The 26,812-nt window shown below is 33.8% G+C and overlaps 1 protein-coding gene across 3 annotated transcripts in view; it reads left to right on the top strand.

The window, feature by feature from the left end:
* LOC100372949 (UDP-galactose translocator-like) overlaps positions 1 to 26,745 on the top strand; it is a 34,523-nt gene extending 7,778 nt beyond the window's left edge. Inside the window, exons 1-3 of one of the 3 annotated variants that reach the window (XM_085497060.1) lie at positions 17,899 to 17,981; positions 19,061 to 19,401; positions 22,161 to 26,745. In XM_085497060.1, coding sequence (XP_085353186.1) covers positions 17,909 to 17,981; positions 19,061 to 19,401; positions 22,161 to 22,823 — 1,077 coding nt within the window. In that variant the 5' untranslated portion in view covers positions 17,899 to 17,908 and the 3' untranslated portion in view covers positions 22,824 to 26,745. Of the gene's footprint in view, positions 1 to 17,898; positions 17,982 to 18,034; positions 18,182 to 19,060; positions 19,402 to 22,160 lie in introns of those variants that run through there. The other 2 variants (XM_085497062.1, XM_085497061.1) reach the window with 2 other exon arrangements.
* The last annotated feature ends 67 nt before the right edge of the window (positions 26,746 to 26,812 follow it).

Here is a 26,812-nt window from a genome sequence, read left to right as displayed (position 1 = left end):
AATATTGTCACCAGAAAACAATACACCCAAAATTTGTACATACTAGTACTAGTACCAGATTCTGCAGTTAATTCGCCTCTGGGCAGTTTTGGTTTAATTTTAAAAAAATAAAATGGGACCAAGAAATCGGCGATTTTTCGGCAGATTTTATTTAATATTTGTTATTTAAATATTTTGGCGTAATTTTTCGAACATTACAATCTCCTGACGCCTAAAAAGAGTTTTTATTCAAGAGTATGTTTTTTGTGACTAGCGAGAGTGCGTAATCTTTATTTCGGTTCGAGTTGTTGTCACTGTAAACGATGTTAAATTAGTCTTCAAATGCGCAGTTTATCTTTTGAAAACAACTATTTTTTTATTTGAAAAAAAAATCATACTGTTTTTCCATGAAAATCCAATCATTCCTGACGGCTAAAATAGTCTTAAGTTTTACCGTAGTCATTGACGTCTACTCAAGAGTATGATTTTTATCGAGACTAGCGTGAACGGGTGAGCTTAGTTTTGACAATGAACTGTTATCACTGTAAACAATGTTAAATTATTCTTCAAATGCTCAGTTTATTTTTTAAAAAGAACTATTTTTTTGATTTAAAAAAAATCATGCGTTTTTCCATCAAAATACAAGCCAAAAGATCGTACTACAACATCGGCAAATCTCTTCCGCGTTGCGTTCAATAACATTAACATATTTAAATGAGCTATGGTAATTTGAACACGTTGGCGTCATCCAGCATTTTTATTGGTTAATTAGCGATTTGACCTATTAGGTCAACCATGCAAGACAAGGAACATGGCGGATACTCGAAAGCATCGAGCGTTAATTTGCGACCGGAATTATTTGCTTACGACGAAACGAAGTTGAATTTTATTTGCATTTCATAACAATTCAACAAATTTGTTTTTTGTACGTTATTATAATCACTACTGAGTAATACCGGTAATCAACAATCTTGAAACGCAGCATGACTGGATTGCGCAACCGTGATCATTTGTTGCTCGGCAGTTGTGTTCGTTTTTACTTCGTTTAGAATATAATTTCGTTACCAATAAAATTAGGAAAAAAAGTGTATTTGACGTACCAGGTTCGTTTTTTTTTTTTTTTTTTTTTGAAAACATTGCAAGTTTTAGGCAGATAAATTAGGTCACATTACATTCTACTTGTCTCAGTATTGACTGTCTCGCCGTACTTCAGACGGGACTTCACACTTTCCATTGTGACATGTAGATGCTAATAGGTGTTTTTGAAGACAATGGCACAGTATTGTACGTATTGTATTTGGCGTTGCCAAAATCGGGAAAAAATATATAAATGCCTCCTTAAAAAAACGAACAGAATTCAAATATTTCTTTTAACAAATATGTTGCAGTGGGAAAAATGGGATTGGAAACGATGAACAAAACTTCTGTGCCTCGAGTTTCGATTCTAGGATTACGCGATTATTCATTATTGTGCGTTCGCTTCCTGGAGTTGGTTCTCAATACTACATAAAAATCATCAAGGATAAATAGTTTAATATCCCACTTTGTACTCTTCACGGTAAACCATTGGCTCTGAAATACTCGTAGACTTTTTATTGAAAATACATCGAAGAGAAGCCATGATGTTTTGATCGTGATAAAAGGTCACCTTCCTAGGACCGCCCCCTGTTTAATAATTCATGAGATGACGCCATATTTACTGGGCATTGCCACGTGTTTTTACCGACCCCATCAAAACACTGGTATGAATGACGTGTTTCTGATTTATATATTCAAGAGTAGTTGTTCTGGTCCAACGATTTTACATAAAATGTCTATGTCTATACGTTAACTTTCATTTTCAATAGTCTAGAAAGTATGACAAAGTATGACAAAGCAGTAATTCCCGGTTTAACGCGCAAATATGCAAATAAGCCTTTTTCTCGTCTTCTATTTTTGGAGAATTCTTGGGTTTTAAATTAAAATAGCTGATAGACGCTTTGGCCATTTGCCTCGAAATTTTCACACATTATTGACAAGGTGTTCCCCCTTCAAAATGCGTCCGGACAGTTTATTACGGCGAGTGGAACAAAAATAACAAGTCCGCAATTAACATGGATATATAAATTATGCAAAAATAGAAAAGAGTGAACTTTGAGGTCATGCTGTGCGACTTTGAAAGCCGTTAGAGAGATGAGTGGACGCATTTGAATTAGTAGTATACCAAGGTATCCAGTGATGTAATTTTACCCACAAACGGACTTGAAGTTTTTAAGCTAATTTTTTTTAAACCACTTTTGTCCAAAAAAGCATATTTTTGACCCAAAATCAAAAACGCATTCTGGATATTTAAAATAAAGACAAGTTTTACAAAGTTTGTATAATAAGCTTTCAGAAAATATATAACATGTTGGATATATAATACGATCTTCATTGTCTAATTACTCAATTAAAAAGCAAGCCAAATAAACTGCATCTCTACCTTAAAAGCTCTATGAACTTTGTATGCGGGACAATGGCATCGCAAACGCACACAATGCCTTTAGACCTATCATAATACGACCGAGTTGCGTGCTCACCGGATGCGTCCCAGGGACTCACCAGTTAAAAAATTCATGCGTCCCACAGAAAAACTATGCTTCCCGGACGCGAAATTCCGCGTTAACGCAATCCCTGTTGTCAGAAGGACTGTATTTGTGACTTCCATGTTGGTTTTGCCATATCTGAATGACAAACAGAGAAAAGACGTAGAACTGGACGTAGACATAATTATTGAAGGAGGCTTCTTAGCACCTAGATACATTTGTAACTCAGTGCTAAAAAGCCTCCTTCATAAATAGTTGTACTTGATAAATAGTTATACAACGATCAATACATATTTTTGAAAAATATCATACTATTTTGCCAGTGAAAAATAATACCAAGTGACTTTACTTCCTATTGCGTTTTTGTCAACCCTGACATTTGCCCGGGGGAAAATAGGCAGACCAAATATGTATACTGTCTTTATAGTTGAGTGCTAGAGTGACTGGAGGAGGCCTGCAAGCGAAAAACAAGATTGATACATGTATCTCGTCACCCTGTTTGAAAATTCAATTGATGGAAAATACACAGTAAATAACAGAAATATCTGCAGACTGCTATTGGTCTACCTCATTCACTGATAGCAGTCCACATAATTGGGTTTCTGTAAACACACAACAAACAAATGAACACAACAAATGAACACAACAAATGAACACAACAAATGCACACAACAAATGAACACATCAAATGAACACAACAAATGAACACAAATGAACACAACAAATGAACACAACAAATGCACACAACAAATGCACACAACAAATGCACACAACAAATGAACACAACAAATGAACACAACAAATGAACACAACAAATGCACACAACAAATGCACACAACAAATGAACACAACAAATGCACACAACAAATGCACACAACAAATGAACACAACAAATGAACACAACAAATGAACACAACAAATGAACACAACAAATGCACACAACAAATGAACACAACAAATGCACACAACAAATGCACACAACAAATGCACACAACAAATGCACACAACAAATGAACACAACAATGAACACAACAAATGAACACAACAAATGAACACAACAAATGCACACAACAAATGAACACAACAAATGAACACAACAAATGCACACAACAAATGAACACAACAAATGAACACAACACATGAACACAACAAATGCACACAACAAATGCACACAACAAATGCACACAACAAATGAACACAACAAATGAACACAACAAATGAACACAACAAATGAACACAACAAATGCACACAACAAATGAACACAACAAATGCACACAACAAATGAACACAACAAATGCACACAACAAATGCACACAACAAATGAACACACAAATGAACACAACAAATGAACACAACAAATGAACACAACAGATGAACACAACAGATGAACACAACAGATGAACACAACAAATGAACACAACAAATGAACACAACAAATGAACACAACAAATGCACACAACAAATGAACACAACAAATGCACACAACAAATGAACACAACAAATGAACACAACAAATGAACACAAATGAACACAACAAATGAACACAACAAATGCACACAACAAATGAACACAACAAATGAACACAACAAATGAACACACAAATGAACACACAAATGAACACAACAAATGAACACAAATGAAAACAACAAATGAACACAACAAATGCACACAACAAATGCACACAACAAATGAACACACAAATGAACACAAATGAACACAACAAATGAACACAACAAATGAACACAACAAATGCACACAAATGCACACAACAAATGCACACAACAAATGAACACAACAAATGCACACAACAAATGCACACAACAAATGAACACAACAAATGCACACAACAAATGCACACAACAAATGAACACAACAAATGCACACAACAAATGCACACAACAAATGCACACAACAAATGCACACAACAAATCAACAAATGCACACAACAAATGCACACAACAAATGAACACAACAAATGAACACAACAAATGCACACAACAAATGCACACAACAAATGCACACAACAAATGAACACACAAATGAACACAACAAATGAACACAAATGAACACACAAATGAACACACAAATGAACACAACAAATGAACACAACAAATGAACACAAATGAACACAACAAATGAACACAACAAATGCACACAACAAATGAACACAACAAATGCACACAACAAATGCACACAACAAATGAACACAACAAATGCACACAACAAATGCACACAACAAATGCACACAACAAATGAACACAACAAATGAACACAACAAATGAACACAACAAATGCACACAACAAATGCACACAACAAATGCACACAACAAATGAACACAACAAATGCACACATCAAATGAACACATCAAATGAACACAACAAATGAACACAACAAATGCACACAACAAATGCACACAACAAATGCACACAACAAATGAACACAACAAATGCACACAACAAATGAACACAACAAATGAACACAACAAATGAACACAACAAATGAACACAACAAATGCACACAACAAATGCACACAACAAATGCACACAACAAATGCACACAACAAATGCACACAACAAATGAACACAACAAATGCACACATCAAATGAACACATCAAATGAACACATCAAATGAACACAACAAATGAACACAACAAATGAACACAACAAATGAACACAACAAATGAACACAACACAACAAATGCACACAACAAACATGACATAGTATTTCAGTTTTCCCCATGCAAAATCAGAATTTAATATTATGTACTTTACCTACGTATCAATTTTTTGATTCCTGATCAAGAACAAAGTTTATTTTTGTATTTTTCTACTTGCAAGTACATTGTAATAATGAAATTTGCTAAAATTAGCTCATTTTGACAAAAAATTGTTTGTCAACCATCAACAATTACATTCTCATCTTTTTTGTTGAAATCTGCCAACTCAATTGCTTTGATACCTAGTATGTAAGTACCCTGGGTAGACAATGATGTCATTAATTCTCTATTTTTAGCAAATATTTTTGACTTCTTGTTAAAAACTGTTAGCCTGATTGCTTTGATATTTGAGGTGTACATTACTTGACTTAGCTACCACAATGTTCTTGTAGAACAGTGAAGTTATTTCAACCATCAGGTAGCTTGTTTATAAAATAAATTTATCTGGCAGAGGAGACAGTTGTATGTCAATATAGACACATTAATGTTAGAATGTGTATTATAATTGTTTTAAAATAAAAGTATAGCTCAATTTTGTCTTAGGCCCACTTTACACTTTTATTTCCTTTCCTGTTTCAAACTTATAAATTTTATTAACCATTGTGGGATCATCATTTTTTAGATGTAGGGTAAAATAGACATAAATACCCATAAAGACTGCTGATCCAACCAGGTGTTAGTAACATGCTCTCAAGTACCTTTCCCTCCAAAACGTTGGCTAGCATTTTTCTTGTCAAATTATAAGGACATTGAGAATAATACAGTACCCCGGTACTCGTAGTATTAATTGAGGAACATTTTTTTAATGTAATTTTTAAAACCTCTTTGTTATTATTGCTAATTTTTTGCAAGAATTGTTCCAACTAGAAGTTTAGCTCCTATAAAATGCACAAAATTTAGTTTTGATTTATTGCATTGCTTTCTAGATTTTTACTCTCGCTTTTACCATGCCTGGTGGCAAGTGCATCGTTAGTTTGTATCCATCCTGAACATAATTTGTTAGTTAATATGTAGATTCTCAACAGACAAGGTTGTTATGCTATGTTTATTAGATATTGCACTGTGCACTATATTTTTACTTCATCATATTATTCACATTCATCTTGTTCATTCCTTATTATGCATGTTAGTAAAGTCATCACAACTAGATTCATTCTTTTCAGTTTAAGGGTGGTGGTTGTCACAACACATCATGTTTGAATTGTGTTCCACATAATTTATGCACTGAAAGTAAAATTCATTTTTTGTTTTCATGAAAATCAAACACGTGCTGTACCACGACCACTGCCCTTTCTGTATTGCATGCTTCTTCACTCATATAATTATTTTTATTTTCTTCCTTATTTTCTTTTTGCACTCCATCTTGTATTGTGATTGTATACATATACTAGTGTCAATCCAAATTGGATTAGACAAGGAGGATGGAACAGCACAGGAGACTACACCTCCTAAAGGTAAGTTTTCACAATGCCTTATCTGCATTTAGTAAATCATTCTACTGTTCATAATAATCTTCCCTGCACACATAGATGTAACAGTGAAATGTCATTTCTTTTCACCAACTTTAATCTCATTTAATTTGAAAGCAGATGAGCAGGTTATATGGAGTTTATGTTGTTTTCAGCATAGTTAACTTTTCTGGTGTGTTTATCCTTCTCTCATCAAACTTGTGTATACAACGCAAGTAACTTGCAGCAGTCTGCTATATAAACATGCATGGTTCATTTCATAGTGTTTCCAATCACAATTAATCCACATTTTCAAACAGGCATTCTTATTGTTCTATTCTGAGCTGGATAAACATCTCCAGGCTGTATGACAATAATTTAAAATGTATACATGTATACTATGAATAACTGTATTATCATTGCCAACTTTAATTTATTGAAATATACAATGTATATTAAAAATATGGCTTAATAATTGTCATGTACTATTAATACCAGAACTCCAATTATTAAATTAACTAAGGTAGAAGCCTACTTATACTTTTTTACAAAGTTGGTCATAAATCGCGTGACAATGTTAATTGGTTTATTATGTACAATCATGAAAGACACTCAGCAGATTAATACAGCGAAAACTGAACCAGGCTTATATTCTTATACCTGTATATCAATACAACAAATAATTTGTAAACGAGGCCAACTCTTTTAGCGATATACTTGCACATTTGTTGCTGGTTGTGTGGATGTTATTTTTAGTGATTATCATGTATGAATGAAGACTTTATAATTTGTAAACATACATGAATTATCTAATGTGAAGGGTGTCAAGACTGAATGATTGCTGTCCTAATCATCATTGCTAGTGATAATGGGTATGTCATGTCAGAGGAATCATTTAGTAAACATGTGTATGAATGAAATCAGTCTAGTTTGCATAACTATTTTCATATAATACATCATAGTGTTAGAACATTGAATGTATAATGTTAGAAAACTGAACAGATAGTGTTAGAACATTGAATGGACAATGTTAGGAAACTGAACAGATAGTGTTAAAACATTGAATGGATAATGTTAGGAAACTGAACAGATAGTGTTAGAACATTGAATGGACAATGTTAGGAAACTGAACAGATAGTGTTAGAACATTGAATGGACAATGTTAGGAAACTGAACAGATAGTGTTAGAACATTGAATGGATAATGTTAGGAAACTGAACAGATAGTGTTAGAACATTGAATGTATAATGTTAGGAAACTGAACAGATAGTGTTAGAACATTGAATGTATAATGTTAGGAAACTGAACAGATAGTGTTAGAACATTGAATGTATAATGTTAGGAAACTGAACAGATAGTGTTAGAACATTGAATGGATAATGTTAGGAAACTGAACAGATAGTGTTAGAACATTGAATGTATAATGTGAGGAAACTGAACAGATAGTGATAGAAAATTGAATGTATAATGTTATGAAACTGAACAGATAGTGTTAGAACAATGAATGTATAATGTTAGGAAACTGAATAGATAGTTTTAGAACATTGAATGTATATTATTAGGAAACTGAACAGATAGTGTTAGAACATTGAATGTATAATGTTAGGAAACTGAACAGATAGTGTTAGAAAATTGAATGTATAATGTAAGGAAAATGAACAGATAGAGTTCGAACATTGAATGAATAATGTTAGGAAAATGAACAGATAGTGTTCGAACATTGAATGTATAATGTTAGGAAAATGAACACATAGTGTTAGAACATTGAATATATAATGTTAGGAAACTGAACAGATAGTGTTAGAACATTGAATGGATAATGTTAGGAAACTAAACAGATAGTGTTAGAACATTGAATGTATAATGTTAGGAATCTAAACAGATAGTGTTAGGAAACTGAACAGATAGTTTTAGAACATTGAATGTATAATGTTAGGAATCTAAACAGATAGTGTTAGAACATTGAATGTATAATGTTAGGAATCTAAACAGATAGTGTTAGGAAACTGAACAGATAGTGTTAGAACATTGAATGTATAATGTTAGGAATCTAAACAGATAGTGTTAGAACATTGAATGTATAATGTTAGGAATCTAAACAGATAGTGTTAGGAAACTGAACAGATAGTTTTAGAACATTGAATGTATAATGTTAGGAATCTAAACAGATAGTGTTAGAACATTGAATGTATAATGTTAGGAATCTAAACAGATAGTGTTAGGAAACTGAACAGATAGTGTTAGAACATTGAATGTATAATGTTAGGAATCTAAACAGATAGTGTTAGAACATTGAATGTATAATGTTAGGAATCTAAACAGATAGTGTTAGAACATTGAATGTATAATGTTAGGAAACTGAACAGATAGTGTTAGAACATTGAATGGATAATGTTAAGAATCTAAACAGATAGTGTTAGGAAACTGAACAGATAGTTTTAGAACATTGAATGTATAATGTTAGGAAACTGAACAGATAGTGTTAGAACATTGAATGAATAATGTTAGGAATCTAAACAGATAGTGCTGGAACATTGAATGAATAATGTTAGGAAACTGAACAGATAGTGTTAGGACACTGCATGATTGGTGTTGGAACCTTTAATGGGTAATGTTAGAACACTGAACAGATAGTGTAAAGATACTGAACAGATAGTTTTAGGATACTGATTTGCTAGTGTTACATATAAGACACTGAACCAATGGTACCGGTGTAGGACACTGAATGAACTGGACTGTAAAACATGTATACCATACTATCGGTATATGACATATTGTTTAACTTGTCAATACAGTATAACAAAATGTTTTATCAGCTTGGAGACTTGACAATTTGCCCTTTTATATTTACATATATTAAACAAATAATGTACCAGTATAACATAATGGTAGGTATGTAAACATAGTGTAAATTTAAAACAATGGAATTTGACTGAAAATCTGGTTTGGTATTTTTTATTTTGAGTTCTGTGTACTTATAGGTGTTATATGTGCTATAAAATACTTTCACTGTTGACATAATGGTGCCATATGCATTGGCATTCTTGTAATATTTTTTTTATTTGACAGAAATGTCTACATGTTTTTGAAAAGATACAAAGTGGGACACTGATCTGAATACAATGTATATAAAATACTTAATACAGAAATTGCTGTATGTTTTTCATGTTTATGTCACATGAAAAGGTTATGGCATACTAGTACATGTATATTTATGTCAGGGCAATAGCATGTACTTTTATGTCACATGCTAAGGCAATTAGCATGCATGTACATTTATTTCACATGCTAAGGCAATAGCATACATGTACATTTATGTCACATGTCAGGGCAATAGCATACATGTACATTTATGTCACATGCCAAGGCAATAGCATACATGTACATTTATTTCACATGACAGGGCAATACCATACATGTACATTTATTTAACATGACAGTGCAATAGCATACATGTACATTTATTTAACATGACAGTGCAATAGCATACATGTACATTTATTTAAAATGACAGTGCAATAGCATACATGTACATTTATTTAACATGACAGTGCAATAGTATACATGTACATTTATTTAACATGACAGTGCAATAGCATACATGTACATTTATTTAACATGACAGTGCAATAGCATACATGTACATTTATTTCACATGACAGGGCAATAGTATACATGTACATTTATTTCACATGACAGGGCAATAGTATACATGTCAGGGTTTGCACTAGTGTCTCGACAAGACGAGTCCCACTTACAAAATTTTAAGAAATTGAAATTTGACCCTGGATAACTTTATTAGAGATTGGACCCCAGCATGCCTGAAAAACTGGGTCCCTCTTCAATAATTGGAGTCCGGGAAGCAAAATATGGGGTTAACGCAATCTCTGCATGTACATTTATTTAACATGACAGGGCAATAGTATACATGTACATTTATTTAACATGACAGTGCAATAGTATACATGTACATTTATTTAACATGACAGTGCAATAGTATACATGTACATTTATTTAACATGACAGTGCAATAGCATACATGTACATTTATTTAACATGACAGTGCAATAGTATACATGTACATTTATTTAACATGACAGGGCAATAGTATACATGTACATTTATTTAACATGACAGTGCAATAGCATACATGTACATTTATTTAACATGACAGTGCAATAGTATACATGTACATTTATTTAACATGACAGTGCAATAGTATACATGTACATTTATTTAACATGACAGTGCAATAGCATACATGTACATTTATTTAACATGACAGTGCAATAGTATACATGTACATTTATTTAACATGACAGTGCAATAGCATACATGTACATTTATTTCACATGACAGGGCAATAGTATACATGTACATTTATTTCACATGACAGGGCAATAGTATACATGTCAGGGTTTGCACTAGTGTCTCGACAAGACGAGTCCCACTTACAAAATTTTAAGAAATTGAAATTTGACCCTGGATAACTTTATTAGAGATTGGACCCCAGCATGCCTGAAAAACTGGGTCCCTCTTCAATAATTGGAGTCCGGGAAGCAAAATATGGGGTTAACGCAATCTCTGCATGTACATTTATTTAACATGACAGGGCAATAGTATACATGTACATTTATTTAACATGACAGTGCAATAGTATACATGTACATTTATTTAACATGACAGTGCAATAGTATACATGTACATTTATTTAACATGACAGTGCAATAGCATACATGTACATTTATTTAACATGCCAAGTCAATAGCATGCATATATACATTTATTTCACATGCCAAGTCAATAGCATACATGTATACATTTATTTCACATGCCAAGTCAATAGCATACATGTACGTTTATTTCACATGCCAAGCCAATAGCATTCATGTACGTTTATTTCACATGTCAGGGCAATAGCATACATGTACATTTATGTCACATGTCAGGGCAATAGCACGCATGTACATTTATGTCACATGTCAGGGCAATATCACGCATGTATGTACATTTATGTCAGGGCAATAGCATGTATGTACGTACATTTATGTCAGGGCAATAGTATACATGTACATTTATGTTACATGTCAGGGCAATAGCATACATGTACATATATGTCACATGTCAGGGCAATAGCACGCATGTACATTTATGAAAGGGCAATAGTATACATGTACATTTATGACAGGGCAATAGTATACATGTACATTTATGTTACATGTCAGGGCAATAGCAAGCATGCACATTTATATCACATGACGGGGCCACTGCATTGTATGCATAATGCTGTTTCACAATATATTCAAAACATATTCAGTAGCATCTGTTGTGAATCTTTGATAGATACCAGATCTGCAAAGTAATTCTTTTGACTGTCAGAAGTACAAAATATGAAGTTTGCTTTTGATGTGCACATCTAAGGCCACCATTCAGTGCGTGCACATACACAGTGATTTACGACACAAATGCTTTAAGTTACAGTTTGAACTTACTGTAAAGGGGGTAATTATTCACTGGGTTTTAATTTAGCTTATTTCGCTGACTGGAAAATTGCGCTAAATTAAAACACAGTGAATATGTAAAATTTAGCATAGAACACATTATCTAAATGACGAAACCGTGAATTTAAAACCCACTGAATATGCCTGAAATGGTAAATCAGTGAAATTTAAACCCCGTGAAAATTAGTCATTTTACAGTACTTTATTGAGATATACAGGTAGAAGCAGCGTGACTACTATAAGGTAGAAAAACAGTGTGACTGTAGCTCTTGCGACTAAAAAGAAATCAATTAGCTATGAGGTAGAAACAACAAGCACTGTAACTACAATGATATGAACATGTATTAGTCTGCTGAACTACTCCCAAAGTGACCTCTCTCTTGGAATAGATAATGTGTGGCAGATAGTATAATTGTATAACACTTTGAGTCCACGTAATGACCAATCATGTCATTGAACATGATATGGTATATTATAAAATAATATATTGTTAATACCAATTATTATTATTATCATTAATGTTGGGTGCTTATCTTATTTCAAATTAAACACAAATTAAAATTAATAACTAATTATGATAATTAACTTATAATGCATATAAATTGTTCTTACATTGTGACGTTGCTCATTAGTGACCTATCTGAGTATTTAACCTATTATTGAATTACTGAGATGCATATTTAAAGTAGAAGCTTACTCGTCATTTTTGAGAAAGTTGTAATAAATCACATGACAATGTTCATTGGCATCATTAAATAACATTTTATTATGTGTTACAGCAGTGTACTTTGAGAAATTTGTCTTAATATTTGTCAGAACACAATGTTAGAGAAAAATTGCATCATTCACAATATTTGATATTTCAGTCTATGCAATAAACCTACAATCTGAGATGCAGCGTAATATACATTGTGTTTACATCTGCCATGGGATGCTGACATACTGACAAAATGGCTGCTATCCATTAAAATACAACCATGATTTTCTTGAAAGTAAGGCTGGTGACCCATAACTTTTTTTAAGTCAATATTCTTGTATTGCTCGGAAGTATAATTATTGCAATATGAGAATATTCCTGGTATTTACATTTAAGAATATGCTTCTACCTTACCATTTCGGCCCAACAATTTTATGTATTTTTCTATCAATTTCTTTTTTTTCAATTTTGTCATGTCCTATTAAAAATCTTTGTAAATATATGGGTAAAATTATGTTGGTGTATTTTGTTGAAGGTTTAGTAATTCATCCAGTCAAAAAATATAAAATGTACATTAATGTTGGTTCACATAGACAGCTATTGGAGAGTATAGTGCATTTGCTCTCTTAGAATCGCATATTAGAAGCACATATAAACCACAAATTGCATTTACTGTATACTAGATCATGGAAATAAATCTTATTTTGACTATAAACTTATCTCTGTCATTTACACAAGCATATTCACTTCTAAGAGCAAATATATGGTGAGGTTTTTGTATTTTCACAGCAAGTGTTGAAGAACACTGGTTGAAGCATTTGCAATGTACATGTACATGAATGTGAATGTTGCCCTTTCCCCTTTCCCATTTTCCATGTAATGTTTTTGTTAGTTAATTTGCTAAACTTGTAAAACCTACAATGTATAGTTCCTGTCAAGAACAAACCTTGATTTTTCAAAGAATAGTCTCCCTATACAAAAGAGTTTCAGTATTAAATATGTATATCAGTCTGAGGGAGTCACAGTGAATTTCAGTGGGTTCCTAGGAAGTCACAGTGACTTTCACTGGGTTCCTAGGGTGTCACAGTGACTTTCACTGAGTTCCTAGGGTGTCACAATGACTTTCACTGAGTTCCTAGGGTGTCACAATGAATTTCACAGGGTTCCTAGGGTGTCAAAGTGAATTTCACAGGGTTCCTAGGGTGTCACCGTGAATTTCACAGGGTTCCTAGGATGTCAGTGAATTTCACATGGTTCCTAGGGTGTCAGAATGAATTTTGCTGGGTTTCTATTGTGTCAGAGTGAATTGGTCTGAGTTCCTAGGGTGTCAGAGTGAATTTCACTGGTTTACTAGGGTGTCACAGTGAATTTTAACTGGGTTCCTTGGGTGTCAGTGAATTTCGCTGGGTTCCTAGGGTGTCACAGTGAATTTTAACTGGGTCCCAGGACTTCCTGGGGTGTCACAGTGAATTTCCACTTATTTGATAATGAAATGGTCCCTCTGTGGCTCATTGTCAACCTTGCAGTACCATCTGTGGAGGCTATACATACACCATACTTTTTTCTCTTCTCATTTTGTACAGAAATGGCATTTCAAGAAAGAGTGCAGGATGTAGAAGGTTGGTGTAGAAATGCATTGATAATGACATACATTGTGCATTTTGATAAATGTTCTACAATAACTGCAACCAAAGCAAAAATACAAATGTAGTAAATACATACCTGAATGTAAATGGGATCTATTGTGGGTACTTAAACAACCCAAAGGGTGTGGTACAAAATAAACTAACATGAAGGGGTGTGGTGCAATGTAAACCACCATGGAGGGGTGTATGTGGTACAAATTAAACCAGGATGGAGGGGTATATGTGGTACATAGTAAACCAGGATGGAGGGGTATATGTGGTACATAGTAAACCAGGATGGAGGGGTATATGTGGTACAAAGTAAACCAGGATGGAGGGGTGTATGTGGTACAAATTAAACCAGCATGAAGGGGTGTATGTGGTACAAAGTAAACCAGCATGGAGAGGTGTATGTGGTACAAATTAAACCAGGATGGAGGGGTGTATGTGGTACAAAGTAAACCAGGATGGAGGGGTGTATGTGATACAAAGTAAACCAGAATGGAGGGGTGTATGTGGTACAAATCAAACCAGAAGGGAAGGGTGTATGTGGTACAAAGTAAACCAGGATGGAGGGGTATATGTGGTACATAGTAAACCAGGATTGGGGGGGGTGTATGTGGTACAAATTAAACCAGAAGGGAAGGGTATATGTGGTACAAAGTAAACCAGGATGGAGGGGTATATGTGGTACATAGTAAACCAGGATTGGGGGGGGGGGTGTATGTGGTACAAATTAAACCAGAAGGGAAGGGTATATGTGGTACAAAGTAAACCAGGATGGAGGGGTGTATATGGTACAAATTAAACCAGGATGGAGGGGTGTATGTGGTACAAATTAAACCAGGATGGAAGGGTGTATGTGGTACAAATTAAACCAGCATGGAAGGGTGTATGTGGTACAAATTAAACCAGCATGGAAGGGTGTATGTGAATTCTTGTTGAAAACAACAAGTCCCATTGCATTGATACTATGCATATTGTTCATTTTCTAATGATGTCTTCAGTTCTTTAATTGAAATGTGCATTGCTAACAGTGGAGCTATCTCAGCCGAGAAGCTGCTTGTTCAAACTTGGTATGAATCACACATGAAAGGTTACTGATGTACTGGTATTTTTTTCATTGTATAATTGACACAAAAACTGAGCTGGGTCACTATGTCATTGACAGTGACATGCTGGTACATGGTATATGTGAAATAAAAACGCTGTCACAAAATAATCCTATTATTTAATTATTTTTTGTTTTTAAGCATTTAAGACTATTATCATTTTTGTACTCATTTTTTGAAATACAGTACAGCACCTAAATAAACTGATCTGGAAAATTGTCATCTCTCCCTTTTAATCTCTCTTGCAACAATAGTGGCGTTCACATTAGAGATCTCGGCATGTGCTGAAACGTGTGTGTAAATGGTCAGGTCGAGCTGGCACGTGCCAAAAAAAACTCCCGATAGATGCTTGGGACCGAAATTCGTCACATGCCGAGATTTGCTGCCTGAATGCTCGGCATGAACCAAAATCATGCCCTCGTTGGTGAGTTTAAGAGAACATATACTCATTCATACTAGTATGACATGAGGATGAAGGGAAGTGCATCTAAATATGGTCAGATGCTGTAGTAATAAATAAAAAAAAAACGTCTTCAACGACGCATATTTATGTGCTGCTGCAACCAGTTATTTCTTGAAATGTTACATCGATGTGAAAAAATAATTGTTTTTCAAATCTTTGCCGTGCATGATGTATGGGTGACGTCTAACATGAATTGCTGTATTCTCTCTCCAAACATGAAGTATTACAAATTTTGGCACGTACTGAGATCCTGTAATGTGAACGAAGTAATTGTAGTATTACTAGAAACATTGCCAGCAGTGTTTGTTTGGCACTTTCAGTCTCAACAAGCCATTGCTCCCGGATACAACCATTCTCACAAGAATGTGGTTGAAACAATTCTCAAATGAGATTTATAGATTTAAATTCAAAATCAGATTTCAAGTGAAGGAATTGGGTGTTATTGAAGTGGCGAATTATTGAATCCTAACGATAAAATATGTTATCACGTGCGTACAAGCTACGTTGAACAACCAAACATTTCATCAAAAATTTAGTTCTGTCTGTTCATTTATTTAGAGCCATTTCTCAGACACGCATTGACTGATTTCTTTTAAACTTTAATACAAAGCCAATTCACAAATGCAATACGTATGCCCAAATATAGTCTATTTTGGATGTGAAATACTTCAGTGTGCCTATAACCAGTTCAATCAAACTTTTACATTAGTTGTTGCAGTCTTTTTAATTCAAGATGATGAACTTGTGGCCGTTTTGTTTTTCCACAATGTCTCTGTTTGTTTCTCTGGTATGAAATGACCAACTACTGGGGTACCGGGGTCAAACACTAATTTTGTAATCTGATAAAATTTGACCTTCTGGTGGCCTTTTTGGTAATCCTGATTCGAAAACTTAACATGTCTGCCACTATTTTTTGAAAATACATTGTCTGATTTCAATCAGACATATGACTATATACTTGTTACATGCTCACAGTGTTATTTTTTTAGAGACTCGATTCAAGATAGCCACATACGGCCGTTTTTTACTTTCAATTAAAATTGTGAATTTGTATGATTTCAAAATGTCAGGGTGCTTGAAATATTTTATGGAGACTATGTCTATAGTTTTCTTGGTATCAGTCTGCCTGACAATTTTCTTTTTGTCACTATAGACTGCCCCCGTCCCTTTTATAAAAGCATTTGTAGTTTATACTTAGGCTACCATTTCTGTGTCATGTTTACATGCTTGTAGTAAAAAAATACCCATTGTAGGTAGTAATAAATCATATTAGATAATTTTTTTTATTACCTTCAATTTTCTTCACAAATTAAACAAGATGGATAATTTGCCTATACTTACCGGTAGCATATCTAATTTGCATATCATTACCAAACAGTCAAAGATAATTGTAATATTCATTTTAATGCACTGTAACAAATACAATATTTTCATACTTTCAGTCAAATTTGAATTGCTCATTGGGTGGAGACGAGAACTGTTTGCTTGCAGTGCAAACACATACCGACCATTATCATGCTGTACAGTGAACAAAAGACTACGCTTGTGTATACCTGCCGTGTTTTGATATGTAAATCAGTTCAGATAGATCAGACATTTTGATTCTAAGTATTCATTTAATGTGTAGTTTCCAATGCCATATGGTACTGACATTTTCAGGTTTCCCACAAATAATGCTTACTTTTGTGAAGATATATTATAATCACCATGTGGGTGTTCAGTTTAATAATGTATTTTAAATGACTATATCTGGCCATATAACTGGTGGTTGTTACTGGTACATGTAGCGGTGGATACACAATGGTGTACCGTGTACCTCGAATTCTGCCTGCTGTTCAAAGAAGGCCACCTCGTTTTGCAAAGGTTTCCATAGGTCAGTCAGTGAAATTAGCTGTACTGTGTATGCACTCACATTTTGAATGTAATAACTATGTAGGTGATACTTTACAGGTATAATGTTTAATGATGTGTTGGTGTTCACGAAGAAGAGTTGATTATGATTGCATTTACGTAGCTCTTCAAATCACATAGCAACAGTAACCATGGCAACTAAGGGTTCAATGGATCGCTTATGTAAGCAAAACTGTTGTAAATGTAGAATTTATTTAAAAAAAATACTGTTATTTTTGCACTACAACACAATCTTTTATCAAAATTAATTATATTGTCAGCCATCTTTTCTCTCAAGCTTCCTGGCACTGTGAACAGCTGGTGTAAAAACTGCGCTGAGACATCTCAGTTATGGCATCATAATAGTCAAATGTAAACTGAGCAGTCTCAATGTGACCTGGTGCACCTTAAGATGGCAATGTGAACACACTTCCTCACATTTTGGTATTTATACTGTAATGTGTAATCATGCATTAATTGTAATGTATAGCTAGAAGCTAGATGTTCCCAGGGATTTTTTTAAACAAGGGAACAGGGGCGCAGCACCCTCATGCCATGGCCATGCGCCCCCTTACCCTTGGGAGATGATGATCTGGCAACCATAAAATTCTGATTATTGTGGAGTGGAGTTTTTGATAATCCTAAGTTAAAATAGAGCATTCTATGGCTTCCTTGGGGCCAAAATTACTATCAGACAGGTCACAGTTGAAGACTGTGGCCACATGTGATCCCTGGTCAATCTGAATTTAATGGTTGCCAAAGGATCTGTTCCCCAGGGTATGGGGGGTGCATAGCCATGGCATGAGGGCGCTGCACCCCTGTTACCTTGTTTAAAAAAATCCCTGTTTATAATTTCTGTTTCTAGACCTCTCAGTAAAGTACAGAAAAATAAACTCAGAAAACACAACTGAATGTATCTGGGTTAAATGCCATGTACAATGTATACTTATCACCATCTATGACTAAGACATAGCCGAGTGTATTTCTACCCCTGTGAACATGAGAAGTACTATTTAATAACACGTGTAAAGTATATGTAACCTAATTAATCTTTTATTGCAGGCGAGGGATTCACATATATGAAATATGTCAGTCTGGCTGTACTGGTTATACAAAATGCTTCTCTCATCTTGGTTATGCGATATACAAGGACAACTAAAGGCGATATGTACCTGGCCACCACTGCTGTTGTTGCGACCGAAGTGATAAAACTCTTGACGTGCCTCACTGTTATACTTGTGCAGTCAAGATTTCATTTAGGAACATTCTTTTTGTTTCTGTACAACAGTATCATAGCGGAGCCAATAGATACGTTAAAATTGTCCATACCATCCCTTGCTTATACAATACAGAACAATCTTCTATACACTGCCGTGTCCAACTTAAGTGCTGCTACATTTCAGGTGAGTTTTACTAGTTTTCATGTAATCAAACCAAAACAACCCTGTTTTGAGTTATAGGATGTTTATTTTACTAGCTTTATCAATGCGTTTAGCGAATCTCAACAATAAATATCAAAGTAAAAGGCATAAAGCTGTGGTCGTTATAACTGTTTTATAAATCAAAATAGATATTAGAATTAAAATTTACCAATCCAGAAATAGTATTGGAACATCATCGTTAGTTAAATTAATATTTATGAGTTAGTTCAACATTATCAAATCAACATTTTGAATAAGTTTGTGTCAGGTGAAGACATGTGGACACATTATTGTTGTGGTTGTAGACAATATTTACCTCTTGAGCCAATCACTATTAAATATTTGAATCTGTTTGTAAGCTGTAAATGGTGTACATGTACTATGTTTTTGTTCAGTACATGTATAACTTGTGAACATTGCAACTCAAAATTGAAAGGGCTTTTAACTACTAGTATTAGTTTAACATGAAATTGAACATGAAATTTTAAATATTGTTTTCTTATTATTGTTTGTTACCAACTACATTGGACTTTGATTTGTCATGACCTGAAAACACATTCACTTTATGAAACAATGAAATCCCCAATAAGAATGTACATTGATGAAATCCCCCAATAAGCATGTACATGTACATTGATGAAATCCCCCAATAAGCATGTACATGTACATTGATGAAATCCCCCAATAAGCATGTACATTGATGAAATCCCCCAATAAGCATATACATGTACATTGATGAAATCCCCCAATAAGCATATACATGTACATTGATGAAATCCCCCAATAAGCATGTACATTGATGAAATCCCCAATAAGCATGTACATTGATGAAATCCCCAATAAGCATATACACGTACATTGATGAAATCCCCCAATAAGCATGTACATTGATGAAATCCCCAATAAGCATATACACGTACATTGATGAAATCCCCCAATAAGCATGTACATTGATGAAATCCCCAATAAGCATATACACGTACATTGATGAAATCCCCCAATAAGCATGTACATTGATGAAATCCCCAATAAGCATGTACATTGATGAAATCCCCCAATAAGAATGTACATTGATGAAATCCCCAATAAGCATGTACATTGATGAAATCCCCAATAAGCATGTACATTGATGAAATCCCCCAATAAGCATGTACATTGATGAAATCCCCAATAAGCATGTACATTGATGAAATCCCCCAATAAGCATGTACATTGATGAAATCCCCAATAAGCATGTACATTGATGAAATCCCCAATAAGCATGTACATTGATGAAATCCCCAATAAGCATGTACATTGATGAAATCCCCAATAAGCATATACACGTACATTGATGAAATCCCCCAATAAGCATGTACATTGATGAAATCCCCAATAAGCATGTACATTGATGAAATCCCCCAATAAGAATGTACATTGATGAAATCCCCAATAAGCATGTACATTGATGAAATCCCCAATAAGCATGTACATTGATGAAATCCCCCAATAAGCATGTACATTGATGAAATCCCCAATAAGCATGTACATTGATGAAATCCCCCAATAAGCATGTACATTGATGAAATCCCCAATAAGCATGTACATTGATGAAATCCCCAATAAGTATGTACATTTGCTATTTCGGTACATACAATAACAATCACTGAGCATGCATAATTGTGGTTTTGATTTTACGACTAACAAATACTGCTGGGTGTCTTGCAAATGCAAATTTTAGTTTATGATAAATCATATTCCAATTTTGTTTACAGTATGGAATAATACATGTACATATATACATGATAAACATGAACAAAAATTATTCAAATCAGTACTTCTAGAAAATTTACACTACTGTAAAAAAAAATTGTCTACCATGTGAGATACATGTATAAACTATGGTGTGTTGTATACTGGGTGACACAAGCAGGCATGGACATTTTATAAAACCCCCGGTATAATTTTTTAAATTTATAAATGCTACACACCAATCCAGCAACTGTATTTTGGCACGACAATGAAATTAAAATTAATGAACAATTTGCATACAATAAAAACTAGCCTTATTACTTATTATTATGGGGTCTGATAGTGTTTTATGTGGGTCTCATCATGGAGCTAAAATGGTCTCATGCAACAAAAAGCATGTTAAAAATAAATTGTTTATTTAGGCCAGACTTTTTTTATTCCTTGTTTCTCGAGTTTTTATAAGGCAATTTTCTTTGAGGGGGGCGGAAATAAAATAAAGTTAATTCTTTTTTTCCCATTAGATTTGTGTGATTCTCAAAGAATTGTAAGTGAGATCATTGATCGTAGAGAAGAAATGAAATAAAATTTTATTCCATGTATAACCTTGTTTCTCATCTGCGTGAGACTTCAGTACTTTGATCATGATACTCCCACGAAAATGCAACTTGGGTTTGTTATGCGGCGGACGAAAACAAAAAATGAAGATAAAAATAAGTTTTTTTTAGCAATTTTTTGCACTTTGATACAAGTCGGCGGGCGTGAGAAATTACGCTGAAATAAAATTTTATTTTTATTTTATTTTCGGCTTCTGTCTGCAACTCTTTTGCAAATTTCTACTAGTATAGTCATTGAAAGCATGTACTAGTATGAGCACTCTGTGAAGTTGTAGCTCATAAAATAAGGCATGCTGTTGTGTCACACATTGTAGATTTCAAGATCTTGTAAACTTGCCTCCTATTTAAATGTACATGTACACACTTTTATAATAATTGTCATATTGTTTTCAATAGGTCACATATCAATTGAAGATTTTAACAACAGCTTTATTTTCCGTGATGATGTTGAGAAAGACTTTATCTGGTGTGCAATGGTTATCACTGGTTATTTTGTTCGTTGGTGTTGCTATTGTGCAGATACAGCCCACAGATCCCGATAAACAACATACAGAGATTCACACAAAAGACATAGAACAAAATCCATATCTTGGACTAATAGCTGTCATTCTATCCTGCTTGTCATCTGGATTTGCTGGTGTCTACTTTGAAAAAATCCTCAAAGGAACTTCGGGATCTATATGGTTGAGGAACATACAACTTGGACTTTATGGTACATTGATCGGTACCATTGGTATGTGTTTGAAAGATGGAGAAGCCGTGCAGAAGAATGGGTTTTTTTATGGCTATACTCCCCTTGTATGGTTTGTTGTATGCTGGCAGGCATTTGGTGGGCTTTTAGTTGCGGTTGTAGTCAAATATGCAGATAATATTCTTAAAGGATTTGCCACTTCTGCAGCTATTATTATATCCACCATATGTGCAGTATATTTGTTTGGTTTCCAGATCAATTTGCAATTCAGTTGTGGTGCTGGTTTGGTTATATTTGCTGTCTATTTGTACAGTCGACCTAAGAGCCAGAATTCAGTCATTCAGCCAGGAGCGAATGGTACCGGGTAAATAATTTGACTGAAATTCAGTCCTCATTAATATGATGTACTTATTTTTGCTGCAATAATCCAGAAATAATTAGAATATTTTTTAAATTGATATATGAAAATGATTTTAATTGTTGAAGTAATCAAGACAAGCCTAGATCCATTTGTCCACTATCAGTTATGGGTATTATTTTCACTGAAAATAAGTGAATTCTTCTTAATTAATGAGAAAGAATTTTATTAATTTAATTTGTTATCCTAGTAGTAACAAAATCCATCGTAAAAGTCAGTGGAAATAAGTAGTGAATATTAATAAATTCAGCATTAAAAATACTATTTAATTTAATCCAGTGTGATTAGTCAGTCTGAGAATCCAACATATTCACAGGGCAAGTCATCTAGTAAAAATAATGCAGTTAAACCTGTGTGTAGCACCTATATAGACAGGAGAGGAGAGGTTGTATATATATATTTGTTTGAGTTGATCAAAATGAAATTGTTTTATAAACAGGATGCTTATTGTTATTTGGGTAAATCTGTAAAAATACTGCTGAAAGAAGGGTGGTCACAGGTGGTCTTTATACACAGGTTACTCATATGCCTTGAGATTGCCTAAACGTGGTCTCTATAGTCAGTCTATTAAGGTGATCATTAACACAGGGTTGACTACTAACATTAAGTGCCCATATTAGAGTTTCTGCATTGTGCATTAAAAATGTACAGGATTTTGTCCGAATTTTTCAAATTAAAAAACAAAAAACACACGTGTCCACATTGATTTTAAAAAGCAATTTATATAAATATATATATAAGTATATAAATATTATTTTCCTGGGCATAGCTAATTTGCTGGCAAGTATCCCAGATATGTTTGCATACTGATAGAAGAAGACTATTCCAAACATTTACGTTAATTTTAACTAAAAGAGTTCTAATGAAAATGTACATGTATCCAGGAATTTATTTGGATCAGGAAATACAATGAACAAAATCTGGCACACAAAAGAGCCATAAAACATTTATAGGTGTATTTATTTATGTACACTTTCTTGTTCACTTGGCAGTATACCGGTACTGTCAAAATGTACACATAGTATATTATGAGAATTCTCTACTGACTAAATTAGAGTACAATATTATTAATTGTACTTTAGCTCTATTTGGCCAAAGTGCAATTGCAAGTGGTTATATGTCAAAATGTCCCCACCTTTTTTTTCGCATTATGCTTTCAAATTTCCTTTGATGGAACACATGTTATGCCTAGTTATGTGTGATGAAAACTCTGTGTTGCATTTAGGTATTTTTTTAATTGGCATCCTTTGGCAAATGTATCCAATCTTGCTCACATTTGTGGTTACCAGTATATATAATAACCATTAAATGATTGATCCAATCTAGTTTAGTCATAGCAACCAAAAATCTTTTTACTTATTCTTGATTTGGTTATTTAATGGGGTTAATAAGCAAAACATTTTGCTATAGTTTTTAGGACCCAAAGAAAATTTTCACAGCTACAAAATGGAGGATAGTGTGTGTCTTGTTTTCAGTATGAAATTGTTTTATGAAGCCTGGTTTATTTTAATTTCTATTCTAATGCACTACATACATTATCTTGTACATTGTAAACTTTAAGGATTCAAATGCTTTAAATTAAAAAAAATATTAATATACATTATTATTTGTTATTTAAAAAAAATCTATTTTGATGATGGATGTAACTCAATTATAAAACATTTCTGAAGAATAACATAATTTATTGTACTCAAATTTTATTTATATTAAATTTGAGAGTGAATTCATTCTTTGTGGTTGGGGTATCTTGTGAAATATGTTTAATTTCAATGACTTTCACCATGTATACTCAGAATAAAGGTTATTCCCCTAAAATGCAATGCATTTCACATATATACAAGCTGGTAAATATTTTACATTATAGAGCAACGTGACCAGGAATCAAGTACAACTTTGACCTTCAAACCCCAAATACATTATCATAAATAGTATGTACTTAAGATCATGGTCACTTTTTACCCTTTTCTCGTGTAGTGTTTTTTGGAAACTTATTGATGGTGAGGACTGTATTCAACTTTTTTTATTATTTTTTTCTAATTTATGTCGACTTCTCTATTTTGGGGTATTCATTGTCTTTGCTATTCAAAGTTCTGTTGTATTTTTAGAGTTTCAGGCTCTGAACATTAGATTCAGTATGTAGAATTTAGTCATAGGTTTGAATCCTCAGGTAAACCTGGAATTGGTGCTAAAATATTGATTTACCAATACTCATATTTGTTATTCAGATGTGCAATTTGTAATTTTATTCAGCAGAATTTTTTTATTATTATCATGTTATGGGGTTTGTATGTAGTTTGCAAACAACTTGTTAGCCCCTATTTGAACAAAGTTCGAACATCAACACTATTGACCTCCACAACTGTATCTTGCATACACATACATCTTTGATACACATGCAATTTTTGTGATCTGGTTCAAGATTGCCGATTGGCCACAAATGTTATGTTAAAATTCACCAAAATCAAGCATTTCTGAACCAGAAATTGGCTTATTTCATTCAAACTTGGTACATACATTAATAATTATGGGGGGGGGGAATGGCCGACAAGTTAACAAATTCTGCTGTGGAGCCATATCTTTAACATGTCTGGGCCAATCATGTTTAAATTTCACATGGACATCATGTCACAATTATGCACATGTTTGTTTCATGACCCAATTGATCAATCGGTCGAATGGCATCCTTGTCTGTTCACAATAGCTGACTGCTTTCAGTTTCATTGACTATTGCACCACAGGGACACGTGTCATGTCAGAGATTTCTTTGTGATAGATTTGCATGCAATGAAGTGGTTTCCTGCTGTTGGGTTCCCATTCACAGTAGCTGACTGCTTTCAGTTTCATTTACTATTGCACCACAGGGACACGTGTCATGTCAGAGATTTCTTTGTGATAGATTTGCATGCAATGAAGTGGTTTCCTGCTGTTGGGTTCCCATTCACAGTAGCTGACTGCTTTCGGTTTCATTTACTATTGCACCACAGGGACACGTGTCATGTCAGAGATTTCTTTGTGATAGATTTGCATGCAATGAAGAGGTTTCCCGCTGTTGGGTTCCCATTCACAGTAGCTGACTGCTTTCAGTTTCATTTACTATTGCACCACAGGGACACGTGTCATGTCAGAGATTTCTTTGTGATAGATTTGCATGCAATGAAGTGGTTTCCCGCTGTTGGGTTCCCATTCACATTAGCTGACTGCTTTCAGTTTCATTTACTATTGCACCACAGGGACACGTGTCATGTCAGAGATTTCTTTGTGATAGATTTGCATGCAATGAAGAGTTTTTTCACTGTTTGGTTCGGAAAGAACAAAGGGAGATAAATAGCTTTATTTTTACATGTTATGGGCACTTGTATATGCACAACATTTCTTTGCTTTTCACAGTTCAATCTTGTATTTGTTATAAACTTTTCATGGAATAATTTAATTGAAACTTTGGTATATAGACATGGTAGTTATCAAAAGGTCAATTTGTACCAGTTTTGTATTTTATGAAAAACACCTTATATATACACCTTAGTTATACTAAGAAAAACAAGATTTGATTGAATTTGACATGAAGGTCACATGTGTTCTGTAAATGAATGTTATTCATCCATCCATCATATTTCAAATGTACAAGCATATTGATGGACATTCAACCAACCTGATTCATTTTATGCAAACAGGTATCACAGCTAATAGAAGTCTGGGGTACACTGACAAAATCCATACAAATTAGGACAACACATGGCTGCATGACATTGCCTTTTTTTTCTACATGTAATTCTTGATCTTATTTGTCAGATAATCTTATCTTTTGAAGTTCACTTTTCATTATCAATTTTGTTCTGGTTTTTTATAATAAAATTGGTATAAAATGCAAATAAGCTGGTGTTATGTTCTTTAAAAACTGTACGAATGTGTCATCTCAAGTTTTTCAAAATGGAACCAGAG

Source organism: Saccoglossus kowalevskii, chromosome 3 (assembly GCF_978046115.1).
Source record: "Saccoglossus kowalevskii chromosome 3, keSacKowa6.1, whole genome shotgun sequence".
Classification (NCBI taxonomy): domain Eukaryota; kingdom Metazoa; phylum Hemichordata; class Enteropneusta; family Harrimaniidae; genus Saccoglossus; species Saccoglossus kowalevskii.
The sequence above is the reverse complement of the archived record's forward strand: the minus strand, read 5'-3'. Positions and strand labels throughout refer to the sequence as shown.